General features: G+C 37.1%; 1 protein-coding gene across 1 annotated transcript in view; it reads right to left on the reverse strand.

Moving 5' to 3' along the window:
- LOC107557722 (signal-induced proliferation-associated 1-like protein 2) overlaps positions 1-24,868 on the reverse strand; it is a 184,663-nt gene that overhangs the window by 125,614 nt on the left and 34,181 nt on the right. The window contains exon 2 of the mRNA XM_016241243.1: positions 5,455-7,199. Within this exon, the coding sequence (XP_016096729.1) occupies positions 5,455-6,832 (1,378 nt within the window). The 5' untranslated portion in view covers positions 6,833-7,199. The remainder of the gene's footprint in view (positions 1-5,454; positions 7,200-24,868) is intronic.

Genomic DNA, 24,868 nt, shown 5'->3' on the forward strand with positions numbered 1-24,868 from the left:
TGTGTGTGTATATATATATATATATATATATATATATATATATATATATATATATACATATACATACAAGTGATTTATTATTATTATTATTAGGGCTTCATGTTAATGTTAATTTAATGTTTTTGCTAAAAAAAAAAAGAAGTGCATATAAGCTGCTAATTGTATTAGTTGTTTGTTGATTTTCAAATATAAAACTTATTGAAATGTTTTCAGTGTGTGTATCAGTTCTTTTTGAACGTTTTCATCTAATTTGAACAAAACCGTGATAATATTGATAATCGTGATCATTTTGGTCACTATAATCGTGATATGAAATTTTCATACCGTTACATCCCTAGGCCCAACCCTAACATTAAAAAGCTATTCGCCTTCATATTTTGATGATTAAATGGACAAAATAAATAGAAATGATTCCTGTTTTTATCCATTCCTGAAATCATTTTTCCACAAAACTACTGCAATGCAAATTATATTTGTATAACTAAAAGGATGAATCTCAATAAGTCAATCCAGGTCATATTTCACTCCACAAATAGAAATTTATATTTTGCATAAAGAAAATTACATTTATTTTAGAACCATTTATTACGATTATCCATACCAAACAAAAAACAATCAAACAAACAAACAAATAAATAATATTTGATAGTTACTTGGTTTTAAATAGTTAATAAATTATTTAAAAAAAGATAATAAAGAAAATAAAATGATCATCTGTTACAAACACACAAACGTTTAAAATAAATTATGTAATTTGATAGTAACTTAATTGTAAATACTTTATAAATTATTTTCCCTTTAGATTTTGGAATAAAATATGACATGATTGAGATAGGCTTCATGATATTAATAAAATAAAATAAAATACAATAAATAAGCCATTTATTTATACAATAATTAAAAAAAATAATTAATTAATTTGGTAGTAACTTAATTTTAAATACTTAGAAATTTACTTATAAAACTTATTTCACTTATTTAAATACTATACATTTTTTTCTCTTTATCGGCCGATACCGATATGGTGGCCGATATATCGTGCATCCCTACTTTTGATTTTAGAATAAAATGTGACATGATAGGCTTTATGATATTAAAACAAAACACAAAACAAATTAAACTAAACTAAACTAAACTTAAATGAAAAGCTTATTTTTGGACCATTAAGACTTTTGCATTGATTGTTTTTATGACAATTGATGATCAAATGATCATCTGTTCCAAACAAACAAATAAACGTTTAAAATACATTATTTAATTTGATAGTAACAATTTTAAATACTTTATAAATTATAAAATAAAAAAATAAAGTAAAATAAAATAAATTTTAAACTGGTGTTATAATAGAGAAGAGTTAAGGTTCAAATATCCTTAGTCATTCGTCATGTCCACATGGCAATGATGTGGTCTGATCCAGAGCACATCTCTATGGATTTCCACGCTGTCTCACAGACACTTTAGTGTCATATATGAAGCATAATCTCTGATTTCACTGCACCATAGGGGTCCATCAGAGATTAACAACAGAAATAATACCGGCTACAGACGAAGCTTAACCTCTTTCTTCTTGATATCCTTTTCAGTAAGCCCCTTTAGAGACAAACATACATTTGGACATCAAGTCGAAAACCCGAGGCCAAAATTATGCAACATGATGAACACAGTGTACTAAAGCATGTCATGGAGAAGAAAAAAGCATTAAAATAAAAACACAAAAATATGGGACAACAAACAAAATTAGCAACAGAGATTGAGCAGCTCAGTTAGTGTGAATGAAAAACAAACACAACCTAATATATAGTTACAGCAGCAGGCGCCCTGAATGACGGAGAAGATCTGAAACCGTTCTCCTCCTTAAACATCCACCTAATCCAAGTCAAAGCCAGAAGTGCAGAACAACAAACACCCTCAGCGGGACACTTCATCTCATCCTCTCTAAACGACTCAAAGTAAAACAACACGACTACTGCCCTCTAAAATACACTTTATCAGAACCCTGCTGGAAAATCCAGTTACAACCAGATTTTGATGAATCATCATCCGGTTTTGACACGGTAGACCAACTTGGTCGAGCTGGATTCGTGAGGATACCATAGTACTTTCATATATGGTAGTACTGAATGATTTCCTTGTTTAGATAAAGTAGATTACGTTTACAGTTTGGAATCAGTAAGAAATTAATATTTTTATTCATCAAGGACGCATTGAAGGACGCATAAAAGACATTAATAAAGTTACAAAAGATTTCTATTTCAATTAAATGCTGTTCTTTCGAACTTTCTTTTCATCAAAGAATCCTTAAATTTTTTTTAGTTTTTTTTTTGTTTCCATAGAAATATGAACTGTTTTCAACACTGATAATGAGCAGAAATGTTTCTTGAGCAACTATGACACATCAGTTTCTGTCACTAACGGGAGGCATTGAGCCGAGCCATGATTCTTACCAAAATGAAGTATTAATAACATTCGAGCATTAATGCAGACTTTCAGTGGGCATGTCACATCTTGCATCCCCGATCATGCAGCATCTTGGTCACGAACAGGGGAAAACGGGAGAGGAAGTTAATGGAATCAATGCTTCTCCCTAGGTGATAAAAGCATCACGGAAAGTAAGGTGTGAAAGAGGATAGTGGCTCTTGGGAAAGACATGTTGACAGCTCTGTCCTTTCCATGTCCCTCTAGAGACGATGAAGGGGTGATGATCAGCTATGAAAGGTTAAATGGACTCTGACTGTTAGCCTGAAGTCGAGAATGTCAGACTGTCAAAATAAAATCAATTTCTGTATTAAATCTTTAAAACCAACATTTATCTTAAGAGTAAGTTATGCATTCCATTTAATTAAATTTAGTTATGCATTCAAGACAAGTTATGCATTGCATTTATTAAAATTGAAGTTATGCATTTAAGTTTTGCATTCAATTTGAAGCAATGCATTCAAGTTATGCATTCAATTCTATTTCATTTAAAGTTGTGTTGAAGTTATGCACTCAATTTAATTCAGTTTAAAGTTATGCATTGAATGTATGCATTGTGTTTATTTAATTTTAAAGTTATGCATTTCATTTATTTCAATTTGAAGTTATGCATTTCAAATGAATTGTAATTGAAAAACAAATGCTAAAGCTCCCATTTAAATCTGCCCTTATTTACCATTATTTCAGTTCTTCGTCGCTGCATAACCAGCATTAAATTAACTATTAGCTAGATATTAGCAAAGCTGCATTACCTACAACAGTAACCTAAGAATACCTAATTAAATTAATATCTGGCTATTAGTTTTGAATTAACTAATAGTGGCTAAATGGGTCAATTTAGATTTTCACATCGAAACTCCGTTCCTCTTTAAACAACACTTAAAATAAAGTTAAATGCACAAGACTAATCAGTGTAAAATATATCCCTACACAAATGAAGGAAATTGCGCTCTTCTGCTTGATAGGTCTTTGGCAACTCGGCACGGTGGATGATTATCTATTTCCCAATAGAATGAGCTGGCTAACATGATTTATTGTCATTTGAGCTGAGCTGTAATTGGCTCATTCGCTATGGCTGGAAAGCCTGTGAACGTGCGGGACACAATCGCAGCTTTCACCCACAGGCTGCGGCTCATTATTCAGCGTAGCCAAAGGAAAGAAATGAATTTCTGCATGGCGAGAGGAGGAGCAGCTGTTTTCCAGAGCTTAGGAATGGGTAACACAATCCTGTCAGGACTATGCAGATGTGCAGACATGCAAAAAAAAAAAACTATCTGACAGACGCGGACACCTTCTCAGTCAAACATAGACGACATTGTGCAATATAAGTTGAGGTATCATTTGCTTGTTCCATTCCCAGACACGCTGAGGTGTTTTAATGAAGAGTGGTGGGACTGCGGTGTGAGGAGAGGGTCCCGTCTTGCCTCTCTCGGCATCATGGCTCCTCAGAGGGGAACAGCTGCACCTCACCCTGTCTATTCTCACATGACAAATCACAGGCCAAAGACAGGAGAACATTCTCACTCCTCAATCCTTGGCACAAGCGTTTCTCCTTTTAAAATGTGTAACAAACACCATGCTTCTCTAAATCATCAGACTGACATCCAAAGGAGAGAATACTTACAAGGCACGGTTTTTAATAATTCACACAGCAAAAAAAAATGACATTTTAAATTAACAGCTGCACCTCACCCTGTCTATTCTCACATGACAAATCACAGGCCAAAGACAGGAGAACATTCTCACTCCTCAATCCTTGGCACAAGCGTTTCTCCTTTTAAAATGTGTAACAAACACCATGCTTCTCTAAATCATCAGACTGACATCCAAAGGAGAGAATACTTACAAGGCACGGTTTTTAATAATTCACACAGCAAAAAAAAATGACATTTTAAATTTCTAATTAGTACTCTGTAGACATTTTGCAAAGTTAACCCCCCAAAAATGGAAACTCTGTCATTTACTCACCCTCATGTGGAACACAAAAGAAGACAATTTGAAGGATGTTGGTAATCAAACCGCTGATGGTAGCCATTGACTTCCATAGTATTATTTTCCATACCATGGAAGTCAATGGCTACCTTCAACTGTTTGATTACCAGCATTCTTCAGAACATGTGCACCGTGCTGGCAAAATGAGTGGGAATGTGCATGGAATGAGCTGCAGGCAAAAAAAATATATATATATTTTTTTCTTTTTATTTAAATTTTTTTTTATTTGAGGTTTTGACAAAAATCAGTTCATTAAGCCCTTGTCTAGCAATCCCAATGATCCAAATAGTAATTAAACATCTAAAATAATCTTTATTTGTATGTTTTCTGAGAGGTCCACCTTTTCCTTTGCTCGCTTCTTGAAGACTGGTGCTTCCCCTCAGCACAAGTTTGGTATAGTTGTAAAGCGCAGCATTCCAGCTTTGTGAATATTCATAGCAAATTCTCGATGGCTGAACCAGTGAAATGTGATGTTCAAACCCATGCTGATGTAAGCAAAATGATTGTGAAAATAAAAAGTACTAATTTTTGAAAATTAACATATCTTCTATTGTGCTCAACAGAAGAAAGAAACTCATACAGGTTTGGAGCATTGGTACTGTGAAGATACAAACCTATGAAAATACTTAGGGCCAGAATTACTAAACAGGGCAAATTAGCATGAGATCACAATTCCATAAAAGCGCTGATGGGAGTAGAAAGTTCTGCGGTTGATCTGAAAGGGAAAATCCTACAAATGCATATAAGCTGCAAAATATCTGTCCATGCCAGAGTTACAAAAGCACAAACATAACCTTTGTGACATCAGCTAAAGAGAAATTATGTTTCAGAGGCATAGCAAAATTACAAACAATAACAATTTAGAATAACATACACTGATTAATCATTCTGAATAGAACCAGGAATGAAAGGTCAATTTAGTTTTCATGTTGAGTTTAACAAACAAGAATCAGCTTTGTGTGTTTCACGCAAAATGACAAGGCTTACCTCTCCCATAGAAGTATTTGTGGTAATAATATGCTCCGAGGTCGATGTGCTCGATGATGTACCGCTTGACCTTTTCACGGTGGATTGGCTGGCTTTCTCGTGGCACCTCCAGTACAGACACGCCAGCATTAGTACAGTGGGAGCTCAAGGAGGACTCAAACGAGCAGTTTTCTCCTCCAGCGCTGTAGGTGGCGTTGTTGGCCCTGGATAGAGATATCCTCCTCTCCCCTTCTCCACCAATCTCATTGCGAAAATGCATGCAACTCAGCACCAATCCATTGCTCTTCCCATCCCCCTCATCCGCATCCAGGTTCTCCTTGGGATTGAGGTCTTCCCGACTTCCGAGCGGCGATTCGAACATGGATGCAGGTCCAGTTGTATTCCCAGCCACTTGTCCACTTCCTGGGACTTGGTATTGGGATGCAGCAGAAGCTCCAGTGGTGGTGTTCTTCCTCTGGCTGAGGGTTACGCGATTGGCCACCGCTTCACTGATGTTAAAGAGGACGCTCTGGACGTCATAGTGAGCGAAGCACTTCTGGAAGCTGAGCGGCCGGCGGTCGTCTTGCTCGGTGGAGAGACGCAGACCGTCATTCTCGCTCTTAATAGTCCTCAGTTTTTTGAACAGCGATGTTTCAGATGATTCCGACTTGAGATGATGCATGAAGGACTTCTCTCTTTCTCGGCTGTAGAGGAGGGAGCTGTCCACGTAGTCGTAGCCGGAGACGTGGATGATCTCGCCGCGGGCTATTTGTGCAGCGGTCTGCAAGCTTGGGGAGAGGGTTGTGTCGTAGCAAAGGAGCTCTGGGAACCCGGCAGGCGGAGCGCTGCGATGGTCCAAGTTGTCAATCCGATATCCTCGCAACATAGTAAAGAACCCATCGTTCCCAAGACCCTGGCGGTCAATCGAAGACGTGCTGCCGTACTCCCGATGCAACGAGGCGCCGGTGTTGGGGTTAACAGCATTCTGGTCCATTATGTCCTCCGCATCAATGTCGCTGATGGTCACGTCACTGTTACTCCGTTGGCGAATGGGATGAATTCCCTTCAAAGGGGATCGACTCAAAAGGTCACTCAAGGAATATTTTGTATCCGAATAATCAGGCTCCAAAGGAGCTTCGCCCAAATCCGTGATCTCCACACTTTGGTCTGGCTGTCCGTTCTGAAAGGCCATGATGACGGTCTCGTAGTTGGGTCCCCAACCCTCCTTTTTTGGGGGCCAGTCCGTCACCCTGGCCCGCACCCCCATTTTAGGCATAGCAGGTGTTCCGTTCGTCTTGCCACCCCCGTCCAGCTTGCCCTGCATGTTGCCCGCTGGATGTCCCATACTCCCATTCAACGCTTTCAGCTTCCTGTTAAACAATTCCTCAGATGACTGCATGATGTTAGAGGAGGCCTCAAGCAACGAAAGGTTCGTTTTATCGCCGATACCCACGGCTCAAGCTCATATCCTGCTTGCAGCTGCTTGCTAAAGCGAGAACTCAAGTCCCCTTATTGGTTACATTGTCATAGGTCACCCATTTGAGTCTCAACTAGTTTCAGAGTCGTCCTAGAGGGAGTCAGCCCACATAAAGGGCCGCCCTTCACTCCAAGTCCATTTTTCTCCAGGAGTGACCAGTTTGATGAAAGACCGGCAGCATTTGGGTGTCACGGACGGCTGGAGCTTCAAGGAGCAGAAGGGGTCAGTTGAAACGGCTCTCTTTTCACAGAGCTCAGCTAATTTAGGACGACAGCTGGAGGAGAGCGATCTGTTGGGATCAAAGAGAAAAACAAAAGCGCATTAAGGCATCTTGCAGAGAACGGCAGAATATATTTATTCGGATACTCTTCCAGGATTTCAGAGAGAACAGTGGGATGTCTTTCTCACAACCTCCTTATGACCACTGAACAATGTAAGACTGTTAGATAAGTGGCAGGGTGTGTACCGCACAACATGCCTGATGACTCCTTCAAGAAGGTCTTCTCACAAAGAAATCTTTCAGAAATATAAATGCCTATTTCTGTTGCTTACTTTTATTGGCCAAGCAGGGGTTCAAATCAGTCTTGTTAGCCATAAACTTAAGGGAACGTTAAGTGGTTTTCAAACTGGATTATGTATTAGGCAAGGAAAACTCAGCGAAATGTCTTTATTTTCATGCCACATTTATTCGCTCCCACAGAGTACTGGAGCCCCCAATTGCAGTGCATATATTACATGCACAACTATAAATGCATATAGTATATATATATATATATATATATATATATATATATATATACACACACGTATATAGACAAGGTTCCCAGTGGGGACTCCAGCATTCGAACTTCACCTTCTGTTCAGCTGTGCAGCTCAACACTTGTGGGTTGGGAAGATGCCACTGATGACCTAAATGGGTTTTTCTTGTTCATGTATATTGCACGGGTGCCACATTCATGCATCTTTATTTATGTGCTATTCAGAATCATGTAACATGACCTGACATTGCTATCAGCCCACAACAAAATCTGCTAAATCCATTATATAGCTTGACTTACAATGTAAACTCTGTGACCCTTTTTCTGAACAGAACCACTAATCTTCATTCCATTTTCACTACTCCTAAAAAAACAGGAACAAGCGACAAAACATCCCGTCTTCACTGCATTCGCCCGATCCCATGATTCAATTTCTGATGTACTGTTTATATTTGCAGGACAAACAACATCTGGAGGGGGAATGTGGGCCACAACAAGATAAGCTGTAATGTATATGCTGTTGTTTTAACACTAAATATAGTGATTACAAATATACACTAAACACTGGATATATAGGCCAATGCTGCATACTGTAATTTCACTATAATGATATTAGAAATATTGCAAGAGTTTGGTTAAAGCATTTTGATTAGTAACAAGCAAATTTTGAGATAACCTGTATGTATATGGGTTTGACCCAAATTAACAGCTGGCGTACATAAAATACAACCAAGACTGAGAAAAATTCATTAATAAGGGAGCCCTGGCTGTAGTTTTGGGATAAAAGAGAATCTGACTGGTTTTAGCTGGTCTTCCAGGCTGGTTTGTTTGTAGGCTGGTTTTAGAGGGGTTTAGACCACTTCTTTAGCTGGTCAGGCTGGTCTTAGCTTTTTTTTCTGCAGGGAAGGACACAAATTAATTCAAAGAAATTCATACTATTGCGGCAGAATAGACAAAAGTGTCTTTAGAAGTCAAAATATTGTTGTATTTCCATATAATTTAACAAAAGTCTATCATAGCTACAGAAAACCACTTTGCAAACCTTAATGGCATCCTTTGACTGGGTTCATCTTTACGAAAAATCATGGTATCACATGGTACTTTGAAGAATGACCATGGTGCATGTTCAAAAACAGGCTAATACTACAATACAGTTTTGTAAGAAAACTTCCAATATAAAAACTATCATGCTATTTCTATGTAAACATCAGATCAGCTAATGTCATTTTCTGATTGCATTGGTTTATTTGCAATGACTTTTCCTAGACTGCTTCCCCTTGGACTGTCCTTCACAACGATACGAGTGAGCAGGATTTTGGATCTCAGTGCTGTAGCCTAACTAACTGTTTTCACATTGAAATGCAGCAGCAGCAAAAGTGCTTCCTGAAATAACTTCAATAAATGAGACAGGCTTTTCTGAAAGGATGAGCAAGGACAAAACAGGAGCTCCGATTACGTAATCCTTTTCACATCGACACAATCATTAAAACACACACACACACACACACACACACACAGACAGCAGGGTCACTGAGAAAAACCCTGTCCTCAAAACACTCAAGGACTATTGAACTGTGACTAAAAGTGTTTCCTTCAGTGTAATGAGACTCAGAATAAACTGCTGAATTCCAAAAGAAAGATTCTTCTCCAAAAGCTCTTTACAAATCTAAACGTCTAAATCCAAATGATGTCTTAACAGAGCAGTTCATCCAAGCAAACCACATTCTAACTGGCCACGAGTTCCAAAGGCTTTTTGTGAAGGCCTTGATGTTAAAACACTTTCTCCTTGCAATGTTAGTCATTTAGCAAATGTTTATATCCAAAGAAACCTAAAAATGAAAAACACTGCAAACAATTCATTATACAAGAGATTAGGGTTGTGACGTGAGGAAATTTTCCCACTGGTTAATCGACGTGTGACAACACCGGTATCACCGCGGGGGCGTTCCCTCTTTTCTTCACTTTCCTTCGCTTTTAAATAGCTTGTAAAAGCGGCGTGCACATTTTACTTTCACTTTCAAATAGCGGCTATTCGGAGTAAAGCAATTGTTCGTTTTTGTTGTTGCATCTTTATATATGTGCTATTCAGAATCATGTAACATGACCTGACATTGCTATCAGCCCACAAAAAATCTGCTAAATCAATTATATAGCTTGACCTACAATGTAAACTCTGTGACCCTTTTTCTGAACAGAACCACTAATCTTCATTCCATTTTCACTACTCCTAAAAAAACAGGAACAAGCGACAAAACATCCCATCTTCACTGCATTCGCCCTATCCCATGATTCAATTTCTGATGTACTGTTTATATTTGCAGGACAAACAACATCTGGAGGGGGAATGTGGGCCACAACAAGATAAGCTGTAATGTATATGCTGTTGTTTTAACACTAAATATAGTGATTACAAATATACACTAAACACTGGATATATAGGCCAATGCTGCATACTGTAATTTCACTATAATGATATTAGAAATATTGCAAGAGTTTGGTTAAAGCATTTTGATTAGTAACAAGCAAATTTTGAGATAACCTGTATGTATATGGGTTTGACCCAAATTAACAGCTGGCGTACATAAAATACAACCAAGACTGAGAAAAATTCATTAATAAGGGAGCCCTGGCTGTAGTTTTGGGATAAAAGAGAATCTGACTGGTTTTAGCTGGTCTTCCAGGCTGGTTTGTTTGTAGGCTGGTTTTAGAGGGGTTTAGACCACTTCTTTAGCTGGTCAGGCTGGTCTTAGCTTTTTTTTCTGCAGGGAAGGACACAAATTAATTCAAAGAAATTCATACTATTGCGGCAGAATAGACAAAAGTGTCTTTAGAAGTCAAAATATTGTTGTATTTCCATATAATTTAACAAAAGTCTATCATAGCTACAGAAAACCACTTTGCAAACCTTAATGGCATCCTTTGACTGGGTTCATCTTTACGAAAAATCATGGTATCACATGGTACTTTGAAGAATGACCATGGTGCATGTTCAAAAACAGGCTAATACTACAATACAGTTTTGTAAGAAAACTTCCAATATAAAAACTATCATGCTATTTCTATGTAAACATCAGATCAGCTAATGTCATTTTCTGATTGCATTGGTTTATTTGCAATGACTTTTCCTAGACTGCTTCCCCTTGGACTGTCCTTCACAACGATACGAGTGAGCAGGATTTTGGATCTCAGTGCTGTAGCCTAACTAACTGTTTTCACATTGAAATGCAGCAGCAGCAAAAGTGCTTCCTGAAATAACTTCAATAAATGAGACAGGCTTTTCTGAAAGGATGAGCAAGGACAAAACAGAGGAGCTCCGATTACGTAATCCTTTTCACATCGACACAATCATTAAAACACACACACACACACACACACACAGACAGCAGGGTCACTGAGAAAAACCCTGTCCTCAAAACACTCAAGGACTATTGAACTGTGACTAAAAGTGTTTCCTTCAGTGTAATGAGACTCAGAATAAACTGCTGAATTCCAAAAGAAAGATTCTTCTCCAAAAGCTCTTTACAAATCTAAACGTCTAAATCCAAATGATGTCTTAACAGAGCAGTTCATCCAAGCAAACCACATTCTAACTGGCCACGAGTTCCAAAGGCTTTTTGTGAAGGCCTTGATGTTAAAACACTTTCTCCTTGCAATGTTAGTCATTTAGCAAATGTTTATATCCAAAGAAACCTAAAAATGAAAAACACTGCAAACAATTCATTATACAAGAGATTAGGGTTGTGACGTGAGGAAATTTATAATATATAACCAAATAAATAAGAAACGTAGAATGTTTATTAGCAAAACGAGTAAGAACGCTTGGAGGCACGGCATACACCTTGATGTCAAATAAAATAAATAAATGACACAAAGTTTAAATAAAGTAAAAATCAGCAAACAATGTGGAACCAATTAAATAAGAAACTAATGTTTAAAAAAACTTCCAAAATCATCTTAGATAAATTACAAAAGACAACAGGCTTTTCAAGATCCCAAATATTGCCAAACAGGCGCTTTTGCATTCAGTTTCGAAACTCATCCGCGATCGTCTTGTCTGTCTCACCTCACTCGTCTTGTCTGTCTCACCTCACTCTTCTTGTCAGTCAGCTGGACTCGCTCTCCTCACTGGAGAAATTAAATCTGATCTGTGATGCGACTGTCGTTCGGCACGCTGCATTGAGCAGTCGCGTTCAGTTTTGAATTGTAGTGTCTGTTCTTTTACTGAATTAAATTATTTTTATTACTATAAAAAACCAAAGCGACGGTGGGGGTCGGTGACGCGGTGGGCAAGTGACGTAACCGGTGTTGCGGCTTAACACCGGTATCACTGTCAGCACCGTCTATCGCGGCAATCCTACAAGAGATAATAATACACTACTGCGACAGCAAGTTTCAAGATTAAGCCAGAATAGTGCCGAAACTAGAGTAGAAGTAAAAATTACAGATGCAACAATATTAAAATTCTGTCCAACAATAAGCTGTCAAGTATTTGTATGGTTGACATATTACATTTTAATATTGTAGAAAAATTAATGAATGAATAATGTTAATTATTACCAATAAGCTGTTAATTATCTAAATAACTGACACAAAAATTCATATTTTGATATTGCTGAAATTAATTATTGGTATGAATTAGGGATGCAGTGATATTAAAATGATGTCCAATAACAAAAAGCTTTTAATTATATTTATATAATCTAAAATATAATAATTCTATTTTAATATTGTAATGAATGACTGAATGAATGTTAATTATTACCAACAGCTGTTAAAGGGGTGGTTGACTTTTTTTTCTAGGCTTGATTGTGTTTATGGGGTGCAGTCTAACATGTGTTAATGCTTCATTTAAAAAAAAAAAAATAATTTTCACATAATTAATAACTGACACAAAAATTCATATTTTGATATTGCTGAAATTAATTATTGGTATGAATTAGGGATGCAGTGATATTAAAATGATGTCCAATAACAAAAAGCTTTTAATTATATTTATATAATCTAAAATATAATAATTCTATTTTAATATTGTAATGAATGAATGAATGAATGTTAATTATTACCAACAGCTGTTAAAGGGGTGGTTGACTTTTTTTTCTAGGCTTGATTGTTTATGGGGTGCAGTCTAACATGTGTTAATGCTTCATTTAAAAAAAAAAAAAAAACATTATTTTTCACATAATTTACCTTTATTCTACACCGCTCTGTCCCTTCTCCTATAAACACGCTGATCATTTCCTGTTTTTATGAAGCCCCTCCCTCAGAAATACACGACGGGCTCAGATTGGTTAGCTGGTCCAGCGTGTTGTGATTGGCTAAACCGCCTGTAGTGTGCGTCTAAAGTCCCGCCCCTTACCTCAGCGGCATGTGCTCTGCTTGTAGTGTAAACAATGGCGTTGTCAATATCGCTTATCAATTTGAGCCCAAATGAGACCCAGAGAATATTAGTGAAGAGGATCGCGCAAAACCTGTGCAAGCATGGCAGAGAGAGTAAAGGCTCTGGAAAGTGTAAACTCAAGCACAGAATAAACATCTGCCACACACACAAACTAGACATCATGGTGGTCTCTATCTAGAACACAGACAATGATAAATGCTCTCCATCGTGTCTTTCTCTACAGGGGCCCCTGATTGCAGCGCAACTTCGTGGTCTGCAAAAATACATCATCCCTATGACCTCTGACCTGTGCAGGGCTTGTTTTCTGACTGGGTTTTCTGTGTGTGTGTGTGTGTGTGGGTGTGAAGGAAGCTAATGAAGGCAGGTCTGACACACACACACACACACACACACACACACACACACACAGAGAGAGAGAGGTCTTTAACCAGAAAAGCTCAGCAGTCATTATCTTTGGTCAACCTCCATGGCCAAAGAAATGAAATTGGGGAGGTGAAGGGGGAGGCTTCTGCGAGACTAATTATGGCGATGAACTCATTTTCTGTCGCTGGCTGGGCTGGTTTCGTGTCTTTGGTGCCGTTTCGCCAGGTCTTAAAATAATCTTTTGACATGGTGGCCTGATTAGAGGCTGCGGGAGTATTAATGTGCCGTCACCAGGAGAACCCGCTGCTGTCAGCCATCTTTAAAATGATACGCCGCTGTCATCTACTTCAGACGAGATCGCTGGACCCTGAGGAAAATATTATGAGCACACCGTTTGATATGAGCATGTCTAGCCTTATTTTTCCATCATATAATGTACATTTAAAGCTAAAGTTATTTTTATTTTTTATTTCATTCTTGTTCACTTAACCTTAAAGGGATAGTTCACCCAAAAATGAAAATTGGATGTTTATCTGCTTACCCTCAGGGCATCGAAGATGTAGGTGACTTTGTTTCTTTAGTAGAACACAAACGGAGAATTTTAACTCAAATCGTTGCAGTCTGTCAGTCCTATAATGTCAGTGGATGGGAATCACGGCTTTGAGTCAAAAAAACATACACAAACAAAACCAAATTAAACCCTACCGCTCGTGATGATACATTGATGTGTAAAGACACAAAACGATCGGTCTGTGCAAGAAACTGAACAGTATTTATATTGTTTTTTACCTCTGATTTTCACCGCAATGTCTGAACTGTCCCGAGCGCCTTCGCGTCTTCTTCTTCAGCCTGTGCGTGAGGCGGCGGCGTCTTCTTCTTCTTGCTTTACGGCGGATCGCAGACTTATAAGTGCATTACCGCCACCTATCTCTCAAATGGACCATTGACACTCCTAATTGAGATTGTAGATAGAGTGTCAATGGTCCATTTGAGAGATAGGTGGCGGTAATGCACTTATAAGTCTGCAATCCTCTGTAAAGCAAGAAGAAGACGACGACGCCTCACGCGCAGGCTGAAGAAGACGACGCGAAGGCGCACGGGACAGTTCAGACATTGCGGTGAAAATCAGATGTAAAAAAACAATATAAATACTGTTTTTATAATTTTATAGCAGCGAGTTGTGCATGGTCACAACTTATTTTTCGTTTTAATCTTATTATTTATAATGAATCATATATCATACACATTGTGGTATTGTAGCAGTGAGTTGCGAATGGGCAAAAAAATTAAGCTACAATTAAAAAAATGTATTTACTTTTTTACTAATAATCTTTCACTTAACCTTATTTCCACACAATTATTTATAATAAATCACATCACAGACATCATAAAAACACGTTGTAGTTGTGCATGGACACAACCTTGATTTTTCATTAAAAATTTTTTGTAGATGTTTTGTAATTTTTTTTTTACTTAACCTTTTTCCACACAATTATTTATAAATCCCACTGTAGGCATTGTGCCATCGTAGTGGCAAGTTGTACATGGGCATAATAATAATAATAATAATAGTTTTTATTATTGCAGTTGTTGTTTTTGAAGATTGCTGATTTTCTATGGTTATGGATATGTTTGTCTACTATTAGAAAGGTTTGAGGGGGTTTGAGCTCATACATATTTAATTTGAGTATTACAAATTCCTCGTATGTGTGAACATACCTGGCAATAAAAACTCATTCTGATTCTGATTCTGATATATATACACACACACTAATCACACTATTTAATAATATTTGAAATATCTTTATTATTTTATTATTTACTATATATTTTTTTTAAGTAAAACTTTTACTATATTTTATTATTTTTGGTTTATATATATATATATTTGTGTGTGTGTGTGTAGCTATATATTTAATTTATTTAATTTGAATTTAGTCATTAGTATACTTCAACTTACTTTCAGTATTTCAACTTAAACTCATTTTATTTTAGTCAGTTGCCAAGGCAAAATGTTTAAAGGGGTCCTATTATGCTCTTTCACAAAGTCTTGATTTTGTTTTGGGGGTGTACTAGAACAGGCTCTCATACTAGGTTGTTCGAAAAACACATTATTTTTCACATATTTTACATTATTACAACACCTCTCTCCTCAGTCTGGCATGAACGGCTCGAATAGTTCCTGTATCAAATGAAGGTCCACCTTCTGATTGGTTAGCTGGGCCGGTGTGTGCTGGGATTGGTTAGCTGGGCCAGTGTGTGCTGTGTGCTGTTATTGGTTAGCTGGGCCGGTGTGTGCAGTGATTGGTTAGCTGGGCCGGTGTGTGCTGTGATTGGTTAGCTGGGCCGGTGTGTGCAGTGATTGGTTAGCTGGGCCGGTGTGTGCAGTGATTGGTTAGCTGGGCCGGTGTGTGCAGTGATTGGTTAGCTGGGCCGGTGTGTGCAGTGATTGGTTAGCTGGGCCGGTGTGTGCAGTGATTGGTTAGCTGGGCCGGTGTGTGCAGTGATTGGTTAGCTGGGCCGGTGTGTGCAGTGATTGGTTAGCTGGGCCGGTGTGTGCAGTGATTGGTTAGCTGGGCCGGTGTGTGCAGTGATTGGTTAGCTGGGCCGGTGTGTGCAGTGATTGGTTAGCTGGGCCGGTGTGTGCAGTGATTGGTTAGCTGGGCCGGTGTGTGCAGTGATTGGTTAGCTGGGCCGGTGTGTGCAGTGATTGGTTAGCTGGGCCGGTGTGTGCAGTGATTGGTTAGCTGGGCCGGTGTGTGCAGTGATTGGTTAGCTGGGCCGGTGTGTGCAGTGATTGGTTAGCTGGGCCGGTGTGTGCAGTGATTGGTTAGCTGGGCCGGTGTGTGCAGTGATTGGTTAGCTGGGCCGGTGTGTGCAGTGATTGGTTAGCTGGGCCGGTGTGTGCAGTGATTGGTTAGCTGGGCCGGTGTGTGCAGTGATTGGTTAGCTGGGCCGGTGTGTGCTGCGATTGGTTAGCTGGGCCAGTGTGTGTTGTGATTGGCTCCACTCGGCTCCTGGTCGGGAAATGTCACGCTCCTTACCATAGCCGCCTGCTGCGAGCTTCAGTGTAAATATTGCGTCAAAACCAAAATTAGGTAATGAACCTATTCAGAGACTTTCCTTTTCAAACTCCGCTAACATATACGTCCTTTATCCAACGACGTTTAGTTGTGCTCATTCAGGTTAAACAAAGAGCTCGCAGTCTATTATCTGAGAACACAAAACAACACACACAAGCAATTCACACACCTCGCTCAAGTTCACACTTCAGACTACTTCTCTGCTTTCAATCAAACCTCGAGCCGTTGTTTTAACCTAGAGGTGATTCGGATGGCGATTATTAAATTCCTCACTTTGTGGTCCAAACGAGAAACGAGAGATTGTAACCAGACCCTGGCATCTCTAATAATGCGGAGCAGGTCACAGCCTTGAAGGAGCAGAAAACACAAAATTCCTGGTTTGCTCTGCTTATTTGTAGAGCTGCACAATTTTGACAAAGTTTTGTGATTAGATCTCAATATGGCAATAAATAAATCAATATTATTTTTATTTAGTAATAATATCTATTATTATTATTTTATATTTAGAAATATTTTAAAATATTTTAGCACTAAAACTTAATTATTAGTAACAATAACAAGAATCATCATCATCATCATAATTCTTATTACTATTGTTAATACATTTTCTTTTAATATTTATTTAGCAACAGTAGTAGTAATAATAATAATAATATGAATAGCAATATTTGTATTTAATAATAATAATAATTATTATTATTATTTTGTACTACTAATAATTAATACTTATTAATATTAATTAATAAGAATCATTGTCATCATCATCATAATCACTATTCTTAATTCCTCTTAATATTTTTTACATTTTTAATTTGTAATAATAATAATTATTATCGTTATTATTATTATATTTTGTAATAATATTAGTTTTAAATTTAGTTTTATAAATAAGAATAATAATCATTATTACTACTACCACTACTAAATAAAAATATGAAAGGGCTAAAAAACAAATTGAGAAATATTATTGCTGTAAAAAAAGAATTAGAGTATTTTAGAAATGTTCAACTAAAATTACAATAATAAATTACAAACTAATGTTTATGTTGAATATATTAATATTAATTTCTCCGTTTTCAAATATTAAACCATGAAATGTTTAATTCATTTAAAAGATTAAATGAATTAAACATTAAATGAAGTAAACGTGTGTGTTTTATCCTCGGAGGGTCATTATTAGTGTCCTGGGAACAGATTCTCTCCTACTGACGGGGCTATATTCTTACAGGTGTGTGTTTATTCCAGCGGCCTTCCTTTTATCTGCAGCTCATAACTCAGGCGTCCACCACAAGCTGACACTCAAATTAGCAGCAGCGTGCCTCTCGGGGCGTAAGGAGTCTATAAGCTCCTCTGTAATAAGACGGGCCCCTCCGTCAGCCGGGCCCTTTGAGGCCTGCGTCGAGCACCGCAGGGAATTTAATAGCCAGGTTTTGTAGGGAATCACACCCTTCGATCATCAACAGTTGGTGGCTGAAAGAGACATTTTTATTTTGAGCGACAAGACCGACACGCTTCAGACGATCAGAGGCAGAATAAAGACAAGCCTGGAGAGCAGAGATGCACCACATTCAGTCACCACAAAGAGAGACACGGAAAATGTGAATAGAAACGGTTACTTTCGAATAGAGCCGCACAATTCGGGGGGAAAAAAGGTCATTGTGATTTTTCAGAAAAATTGTTATAGCTATTTAAAATGTGATTTAAAAGAAAAAAAATAATTCAGGGGGGGCTTCACAGTTTGGCCAAAGTTTTGTGATTATGTATAATGGCAAAAATAAAATAACTAAATAAAAAAAGAATACTTAATAATAATAATAATAATAATAATAATAATAATAATAAGTCATTGATAAATAATACTTTTTAATAACTAAAATAATAATGTATAATATTATTATACTTTATATTTAATTAATTAATTATTGCTAGTATTAAATAAAAACAAAAACAACTGAAAACTACTGTAATATTTTGCTGCAAAATTGCTAAATATAATATTTCACAACATAATTATTATAAGACATTGATCAATTTATATTTTTAATCATTAAAATCATTTATAATATTTATTATTTTACTTTACTTTCAGATTTTTAAATAATAATCTATTATTGTTATTATTGATATTATTACATAAAAAACTAAAATAACTAAACTACTGTAATATTTCAAAATATAATAATATTAATAACAACAATAATAATAATACAACTTTACAATTTATGGCTAATTTAAAAAAACTTTTTTTTATCAACACCACAGTGAAATAAATATGCTGAAGTACTAAAAGAACTAAAACTAAGTCAATTAAAAGCTCAAATAAATAAATGATATAGAAATATTATTATAAAAACACTAAAAATGAAAAAGCACTTACATTATTAAAACGTCAACTGAAAACCAAAAGTATAAATAAAAGCTAAATCAATACATTAATACATTTTAAATTATATAAATATTATCATAAACATTATTTCTTACCCTGAAATAACTCACTCATAAAAAAATAGGTGTTTCACTCATAAATTGCTAGAAGATTTCAGTTGATTACATTAAACATGAAATTTAAAAAGATTGCAATGGTGTATTTTTATTAAACATTCTCAGATAATTCTTTTTTATTTACTTCGAAAATATTTTTACAGTGAAATAAAATAAATTATCAAAATATATTCAAATAAAATAAAATAACAAAAATCGTTGATGTAATATCAGCCTTAAGTACTACTCAGTAGCTTTAAATAAACAATACAATAAAAAAATGATAAAAAGAAAATCTTTGAGGTACTATCATCTATAAGTAACTATAATAACAGCTACCCAGGTGCTCTGGTTTCTGCACTGCAGACAATGTAAAACTCAAAAAAAGACAATACCTTTACAGAACAAGTAGTGTGTAAGGTAGAAAATATGGATCAAGGAAATGAGAAATACTCGTCTAAGATGCACAAGACTAAATGATTTGAAAATGTTTCCAAAAATACCAAATTCCAAACCAAATAGAGTTCAGAAGCACCCATGGCAAGAAAACCGTATGAAAGTAGCGAGCGGGTCTCTTGATCTTGTACAGCTGGTGGGTCGGAGCGTCTCGTGTTTGTTCTTGGCCACTCTAAAGGAGACATCTGATGGCTCCAGCTCCTCGGTGGGCCTCTTCCAAATCAACCATCTGCTGAGGCAGTGCTGGAAAAGCTCTCGTACAGCGCGGCTGGCAGAGACCATGTGCCTCAGCAGACCACAACAATATACCAGCCATTACTGGACACACAAACCCACCGCCGGCCAGCCCTGATGACGAGCGCGAGAAAGCACTTTACACAAAACAGAGCTCCTGGAGTCCATTTTTCTCTTCTTCAGCAAACGGTCAGTGAAACAAGTGCTGCTCATCCATCAGAAAACTGTCAAGAGCCCGAAAAAAATATTACATGAGCTGGGTTTAGCAAATTTTACAACACTGTTATCAAGATTTTTCATATAGTTAAAAGCACAAACAAACAAATAAAGTAAAAAAATAAAATAAAACTAGTAAAATAAAAACTGCATTAAAATATTCATGGTATTAAAAAATAAACAATAATGTAAAAAATGAAATTAAACATAGCATAAAAATTCAATTAAATCAAATTAGCATAAAATAAAAAAAATACTTTACGTCAAAATTATCTTATTAAAAATAAATACAAATGTAAAAAAAATGATAAAATAAAAATAAATTCAATTAGCATCAAATAAACATTTATAATACATTTTAAAAATCAGTTTTGAGTGAAATTTATCTTATTAAAAATAGTTAATCATTTTTAAAAATTAGAACAAAAATTAACAAAAGTGAAACAAATTAGCATAAAATAAAATAAAATAAACTTTTAAAATATTATTTAAATCCAAAGATTAAGTTAAGTTCATCTTATTAAAAAAGTAAATAAAAATGAAAAAATAATGGCATTACATAAAATATTTTTTTAGGGTGGGGGTAGCTATATTGGGACTAAATGTTGGTTTCTAGCTACTGATAAACTGATTTCTCATAAATTAAGTGAAAAAATTCTTAAATTAAAATATGAATAAATAAAAACATGTAAAAAAAAGAATAAATATTGATTGAAACTAGGGCTGTCGCGATAACTGCAATATTGCAATACTGCGCTATTGACGAGCAAACCGCAGCGGAATGCAAGAACCGCAGCAACCGCGATTTTTGCCGGTTTTCTTTTTTCGTAAGGTTATGCTCTTCTCGTTTTACACTTCGTGCATGTGGACTGAATATTAAACAAGTTAGTAATGATAACAATGTGTACCATGCTGATTTGTACAGAGGCTCCGTAGATTTGCACTTAACAAGCCTAAACAGTATATGAGAGAGAGATCGACTGAGCGCGTGCGATTACTTGCGAGTCATATATATTTGTGAAAATAAGCCAAATCTCTCTCTTAGCATCGACGGATTGGTCAGCTGAGCCTTCCAAAGCGGCACTCAAAGTCACAATGATTTCAACAGCGTGTTTCATTACCTCTCTCTTTGAAAGAATCAGCGTTTTTGAACGTGTAGTTGAATGAAAGGTTTATAGATTCACTCAAAGACAGTCCCTTTCCACCACCTTGTGGCAGAACACTGTAACTGCACTGCCTGACAGCCCGTCTAGAACGCGCGCAGGTGGAAATATCAATAGAAAGTCTCTTGTCCAGTCAGATTAGAAAATCAGAACTAACTGTTATACATACAGCCTAACGATCTTATTGTCAGGTTTATGTTCTGTTATGTGGACCGTTATTTTGTCATTCTCTTCCGTTTACTTCACTTCCCGTTTCAACGCTATTTGGTTTCTGTTTCATTGGTTTCTGAATATGACCTCATTATATCGTAACACATACACACACAGATTATATATATATATGCCGATAATACCGCATACCGCGCTATTGAGCCACTCAAAATTACCGCAAGGGCAATTCCCTCACCGCGACAGCCCTAATTGAAACATTTGTAAGAGGCCATTTTGAAAATTATAAATAGTTTAAAAACTTGCTAAACAGTTCACTACACCTAACAGAACAAAGTCAACAGATTCTCCATAAAACCATGGCATTTGTGCCTGATGCTTTGAAAAAAAAAGAACATCTGTGGCAGAAAAAGCTGGACATGTGACAAGCGTGGTCTAAGCACAGGGTTTGGAGAGGCACTGACCTACTGAAGAGGACATCAGAGCTGTGAGGGTGTTAATGTGATGCATTCAATCACAGTGTCACGACGGAACGTGTTTTCTCACCCCATCCACAGCATCTCAAGTCAGAAGAAGTGCACTTTGTCACATCACAGTCAAATAACGTCTACTGAGAGCAAAAGCTTTGAGACCGCTTCACAAAACCCCCCAAAATACTGCTAAGTCAAGCATCATTACATGAATGAAGACATCAACCTACAACATTGGCACTTACTTGTGCAGAACTTGCTTGCATGTCACATTTTCTTTGGAAAACATACAACATTTCAGTACAATATTTCCCTACCTACTTCACAATGCAATTGGGATTAATATCTCGAGACTGAAGATTTTGTGAGCTAGTTAGTGAGTTACTTAAAACTGTGACTAATAGATATTATTATCATACTTCCCTAGCTGATTAATCACAAATACATTAAGACAAATGTAAAGACATTATATTACAAGTTCATGGTTAAATATGTGAACTTGTGTCACTGATGAACAATGAAGTAGCCAGAGATTTTTACTGAGCTCAGCTTTATGCAAATAAGCAGTGACACAACAACCAATAGAAATACAAATGATACGAGTCGAGAAACGCCTACAAGCACTTCATCTATGAAATTGCAACTCCACAAACAGCCTTGCTTCACAAAATCAGGACTTCAGCATTGCTGTTGGCTCCAACAGACAAGTTTAATAGTGACAAACAAGTTTAGTTCGTTTGAGGATCATTTAACATACCTAAAATACTCCCCCAAAACAGCTCCTAAATCCACTTGTTGTACAACCCACATCCACTGCTTGAGTGCAGGCCTTCAAATGCATCATTCTGGAAATACTGATCCAAAACAACTGCCTGGAACCCATGAGAAGACAACGAGAACGAGGAAAGGAGGAGGTGAAAGTTGAGGAGAAAGGGTTGAGTTAGGCTGAGGCTGAGTTAGCGAAAATGCTCACAAAACCACCAACCGCTGCGCAGAACGGCCTCATTAGCATATGTAAAGGGCCGACGCTAGACTACGACATTCAACCTTACTGGGAAATAAAGGAGAACTACACAAAGACTTAAAAAAAACCTCCATTGTTCCTTTGCGCGGTTCGATACGTGACCTTCTGGATGCCGAGAGATGCTTTTGGCGCTGGAGGAATCCATGTAGATGTTTAGCTCCGCATTTGTTCCGTATGAAAGACTTTATCTCACCGGCAAACATTCTGCATGGCAACTTTACATATGTTCCAGCATCTGTGCATTTCAACATCAAATCTGTAGGTGGCAACAGCAAACATCTGGAACCATCAATGCAGCAGTCTTTGATTCAAACGCTCAGAGAGAAGTGTGACTGCCGGATACTAGTTTCTTCTGGAAGATTCGTTCAACTTTGGGAAATTTGAATTCTGACAGTTCATCTGTGGCGTAGCTGAGTTTGGTACAATACACCTGCTGTTTGTAGTGTTTGCTTTTTTACTGAGAGACTTACCAATAAAATGTTTGATATCTGACAATTTTCAGATTATCAGATGATTTAAGGTGGGGTAAGCGATTTCTGGTAGCCAATGTTGACATTTGAAATCACCAAAACAAACACGCCCCTACTAGGGTTGTGACGGTGAGGAAATTTTCCCACCGGGTAATCGACGTGTGACAACACCGGTAATACCGGAATCACCGCGGGGGCGTTCCCTCTTTTCCTCGCTTTCCTTCGCTTTTAAATAGCTTATAAAAGTGGCATGCACATTTTACTTTCACTTTCAAATAGCGGCAATTCGGAGTAAAGGAATTGTTAGTTTTTAGTTTGTTTGAATTTTCCCTCTTTTCCTCGCTTTTAAATAGCTTATTATCGAATTAGCGGCAGTTCCGCGTCAATTGCTTGAACGCAACAACAAAATACTCACTTTAACGTATATATAAAACAGAACTTTTATTAACAAAACAAATAAAAATACACCATGCTATAGGGCAGGCTATGCCTAACATAAAATAACAAATAACTTGCATAAAATTTAATAGGTATACAAAACTGGAAACAAGTAAACATGTATAATATATAACCAAATAAATAAGAACCGTAGAATGTTTATTAGCAAAACGAGTAAGAACGCTTGGAGGCACGGCATGCACCTTGATGTCAAATAAAATAAATAAATGACACAAAGTTTAAATAAAGTAAAAATCAGCAAACAATGTGGAACCAATTAAATAAGAAACTAATGTTTAAAAAAAACTTCCAAAATCACCTTAGATAAATGACAAAAGACAACAGGCTTTTCAAAATCTTAATAATATCTTAATATACTCTTAATAATAACAATATTTAATGCTTTTGACAATATTTCTGGCTATCGTTGATACATGATTTTCCTCTTTCAACGCACCACATCCACGGATGGATGGATGGCTGTGAATGTGTTGCAGTGGTTCTGGCAGCTATCAGTGATCCTGCAGCAGTTACAGCGCTGCTGTCGAGTGTTTGTTGATGGTTGGCTGGTTACGCTTTGTGCTCAGCAGTGCAGTGAGCTCACAGCTGGCTTTACTTCTACTGCTCACAATGACGCTCACTCTCTCTCTCTGTGTGTGTGTGTGTGTGTGTGTGTGTATGTATGTGGAATAATCCGGTCACTCCTCAACATCAGGATATTCATGTTCAGCTACACTCCCACCCCCTCCTCCTCCTCAACTTAGAAATAATCTAATAAAGGATCCAAACTCACCTTCCTTTACCGTCTCGAATTAACGCGACCTAAGTATTGTGTAAGTGTGGCCTTCCTTCCAGGAGGTTTCACTTTGATCTGCTGCGCCGGGTGGAGGGGGTTCAGGACAACACACCGGTTTCGCTTCAAATTTGGGGGATGTTTGGAAGAAAGATGGACTAGTGATTGGCACTCCAGACCCACACACACTCCCTCCGGACCTGAAAGAGTGCGGCATAATTCACATGACAGTGAGGCTTTTGATATGTGATGTACACTTCAGATGCCGCACACACACACTTCATACGCACAGAGCCGAGTGTGTTTGTGTGGATACACTAGCAGAAGTAATTAGCAATGTTCTCTGTTCAGCAAAAATACACCAAAATATGCAGTATACATGAGCAATATCACTCTCGGAGGCAATCACAGCCGCTGATATAGAGCCAGTATCGCTCGAGTAC

Source organism: Sinocyclocheilus grahami, unplaced genomic scaffold (assembly GCF_001515645.1).
Source record: "Sinocyclocheilus grahami isolate Dianchi unplaced genomic scaffold, SAMN03320097.WGS_v1.1 scaffold616.1, whole genome shotgun sequence".
NCBI classification, from domain to species: domain Eukaryota; kingdom Metazoa; phylum Chordata; class Actinopteri; order Cypriniformes; family Cyprinidae; genus Sinocyclocheilus; species Sinocyclocheilus grahami.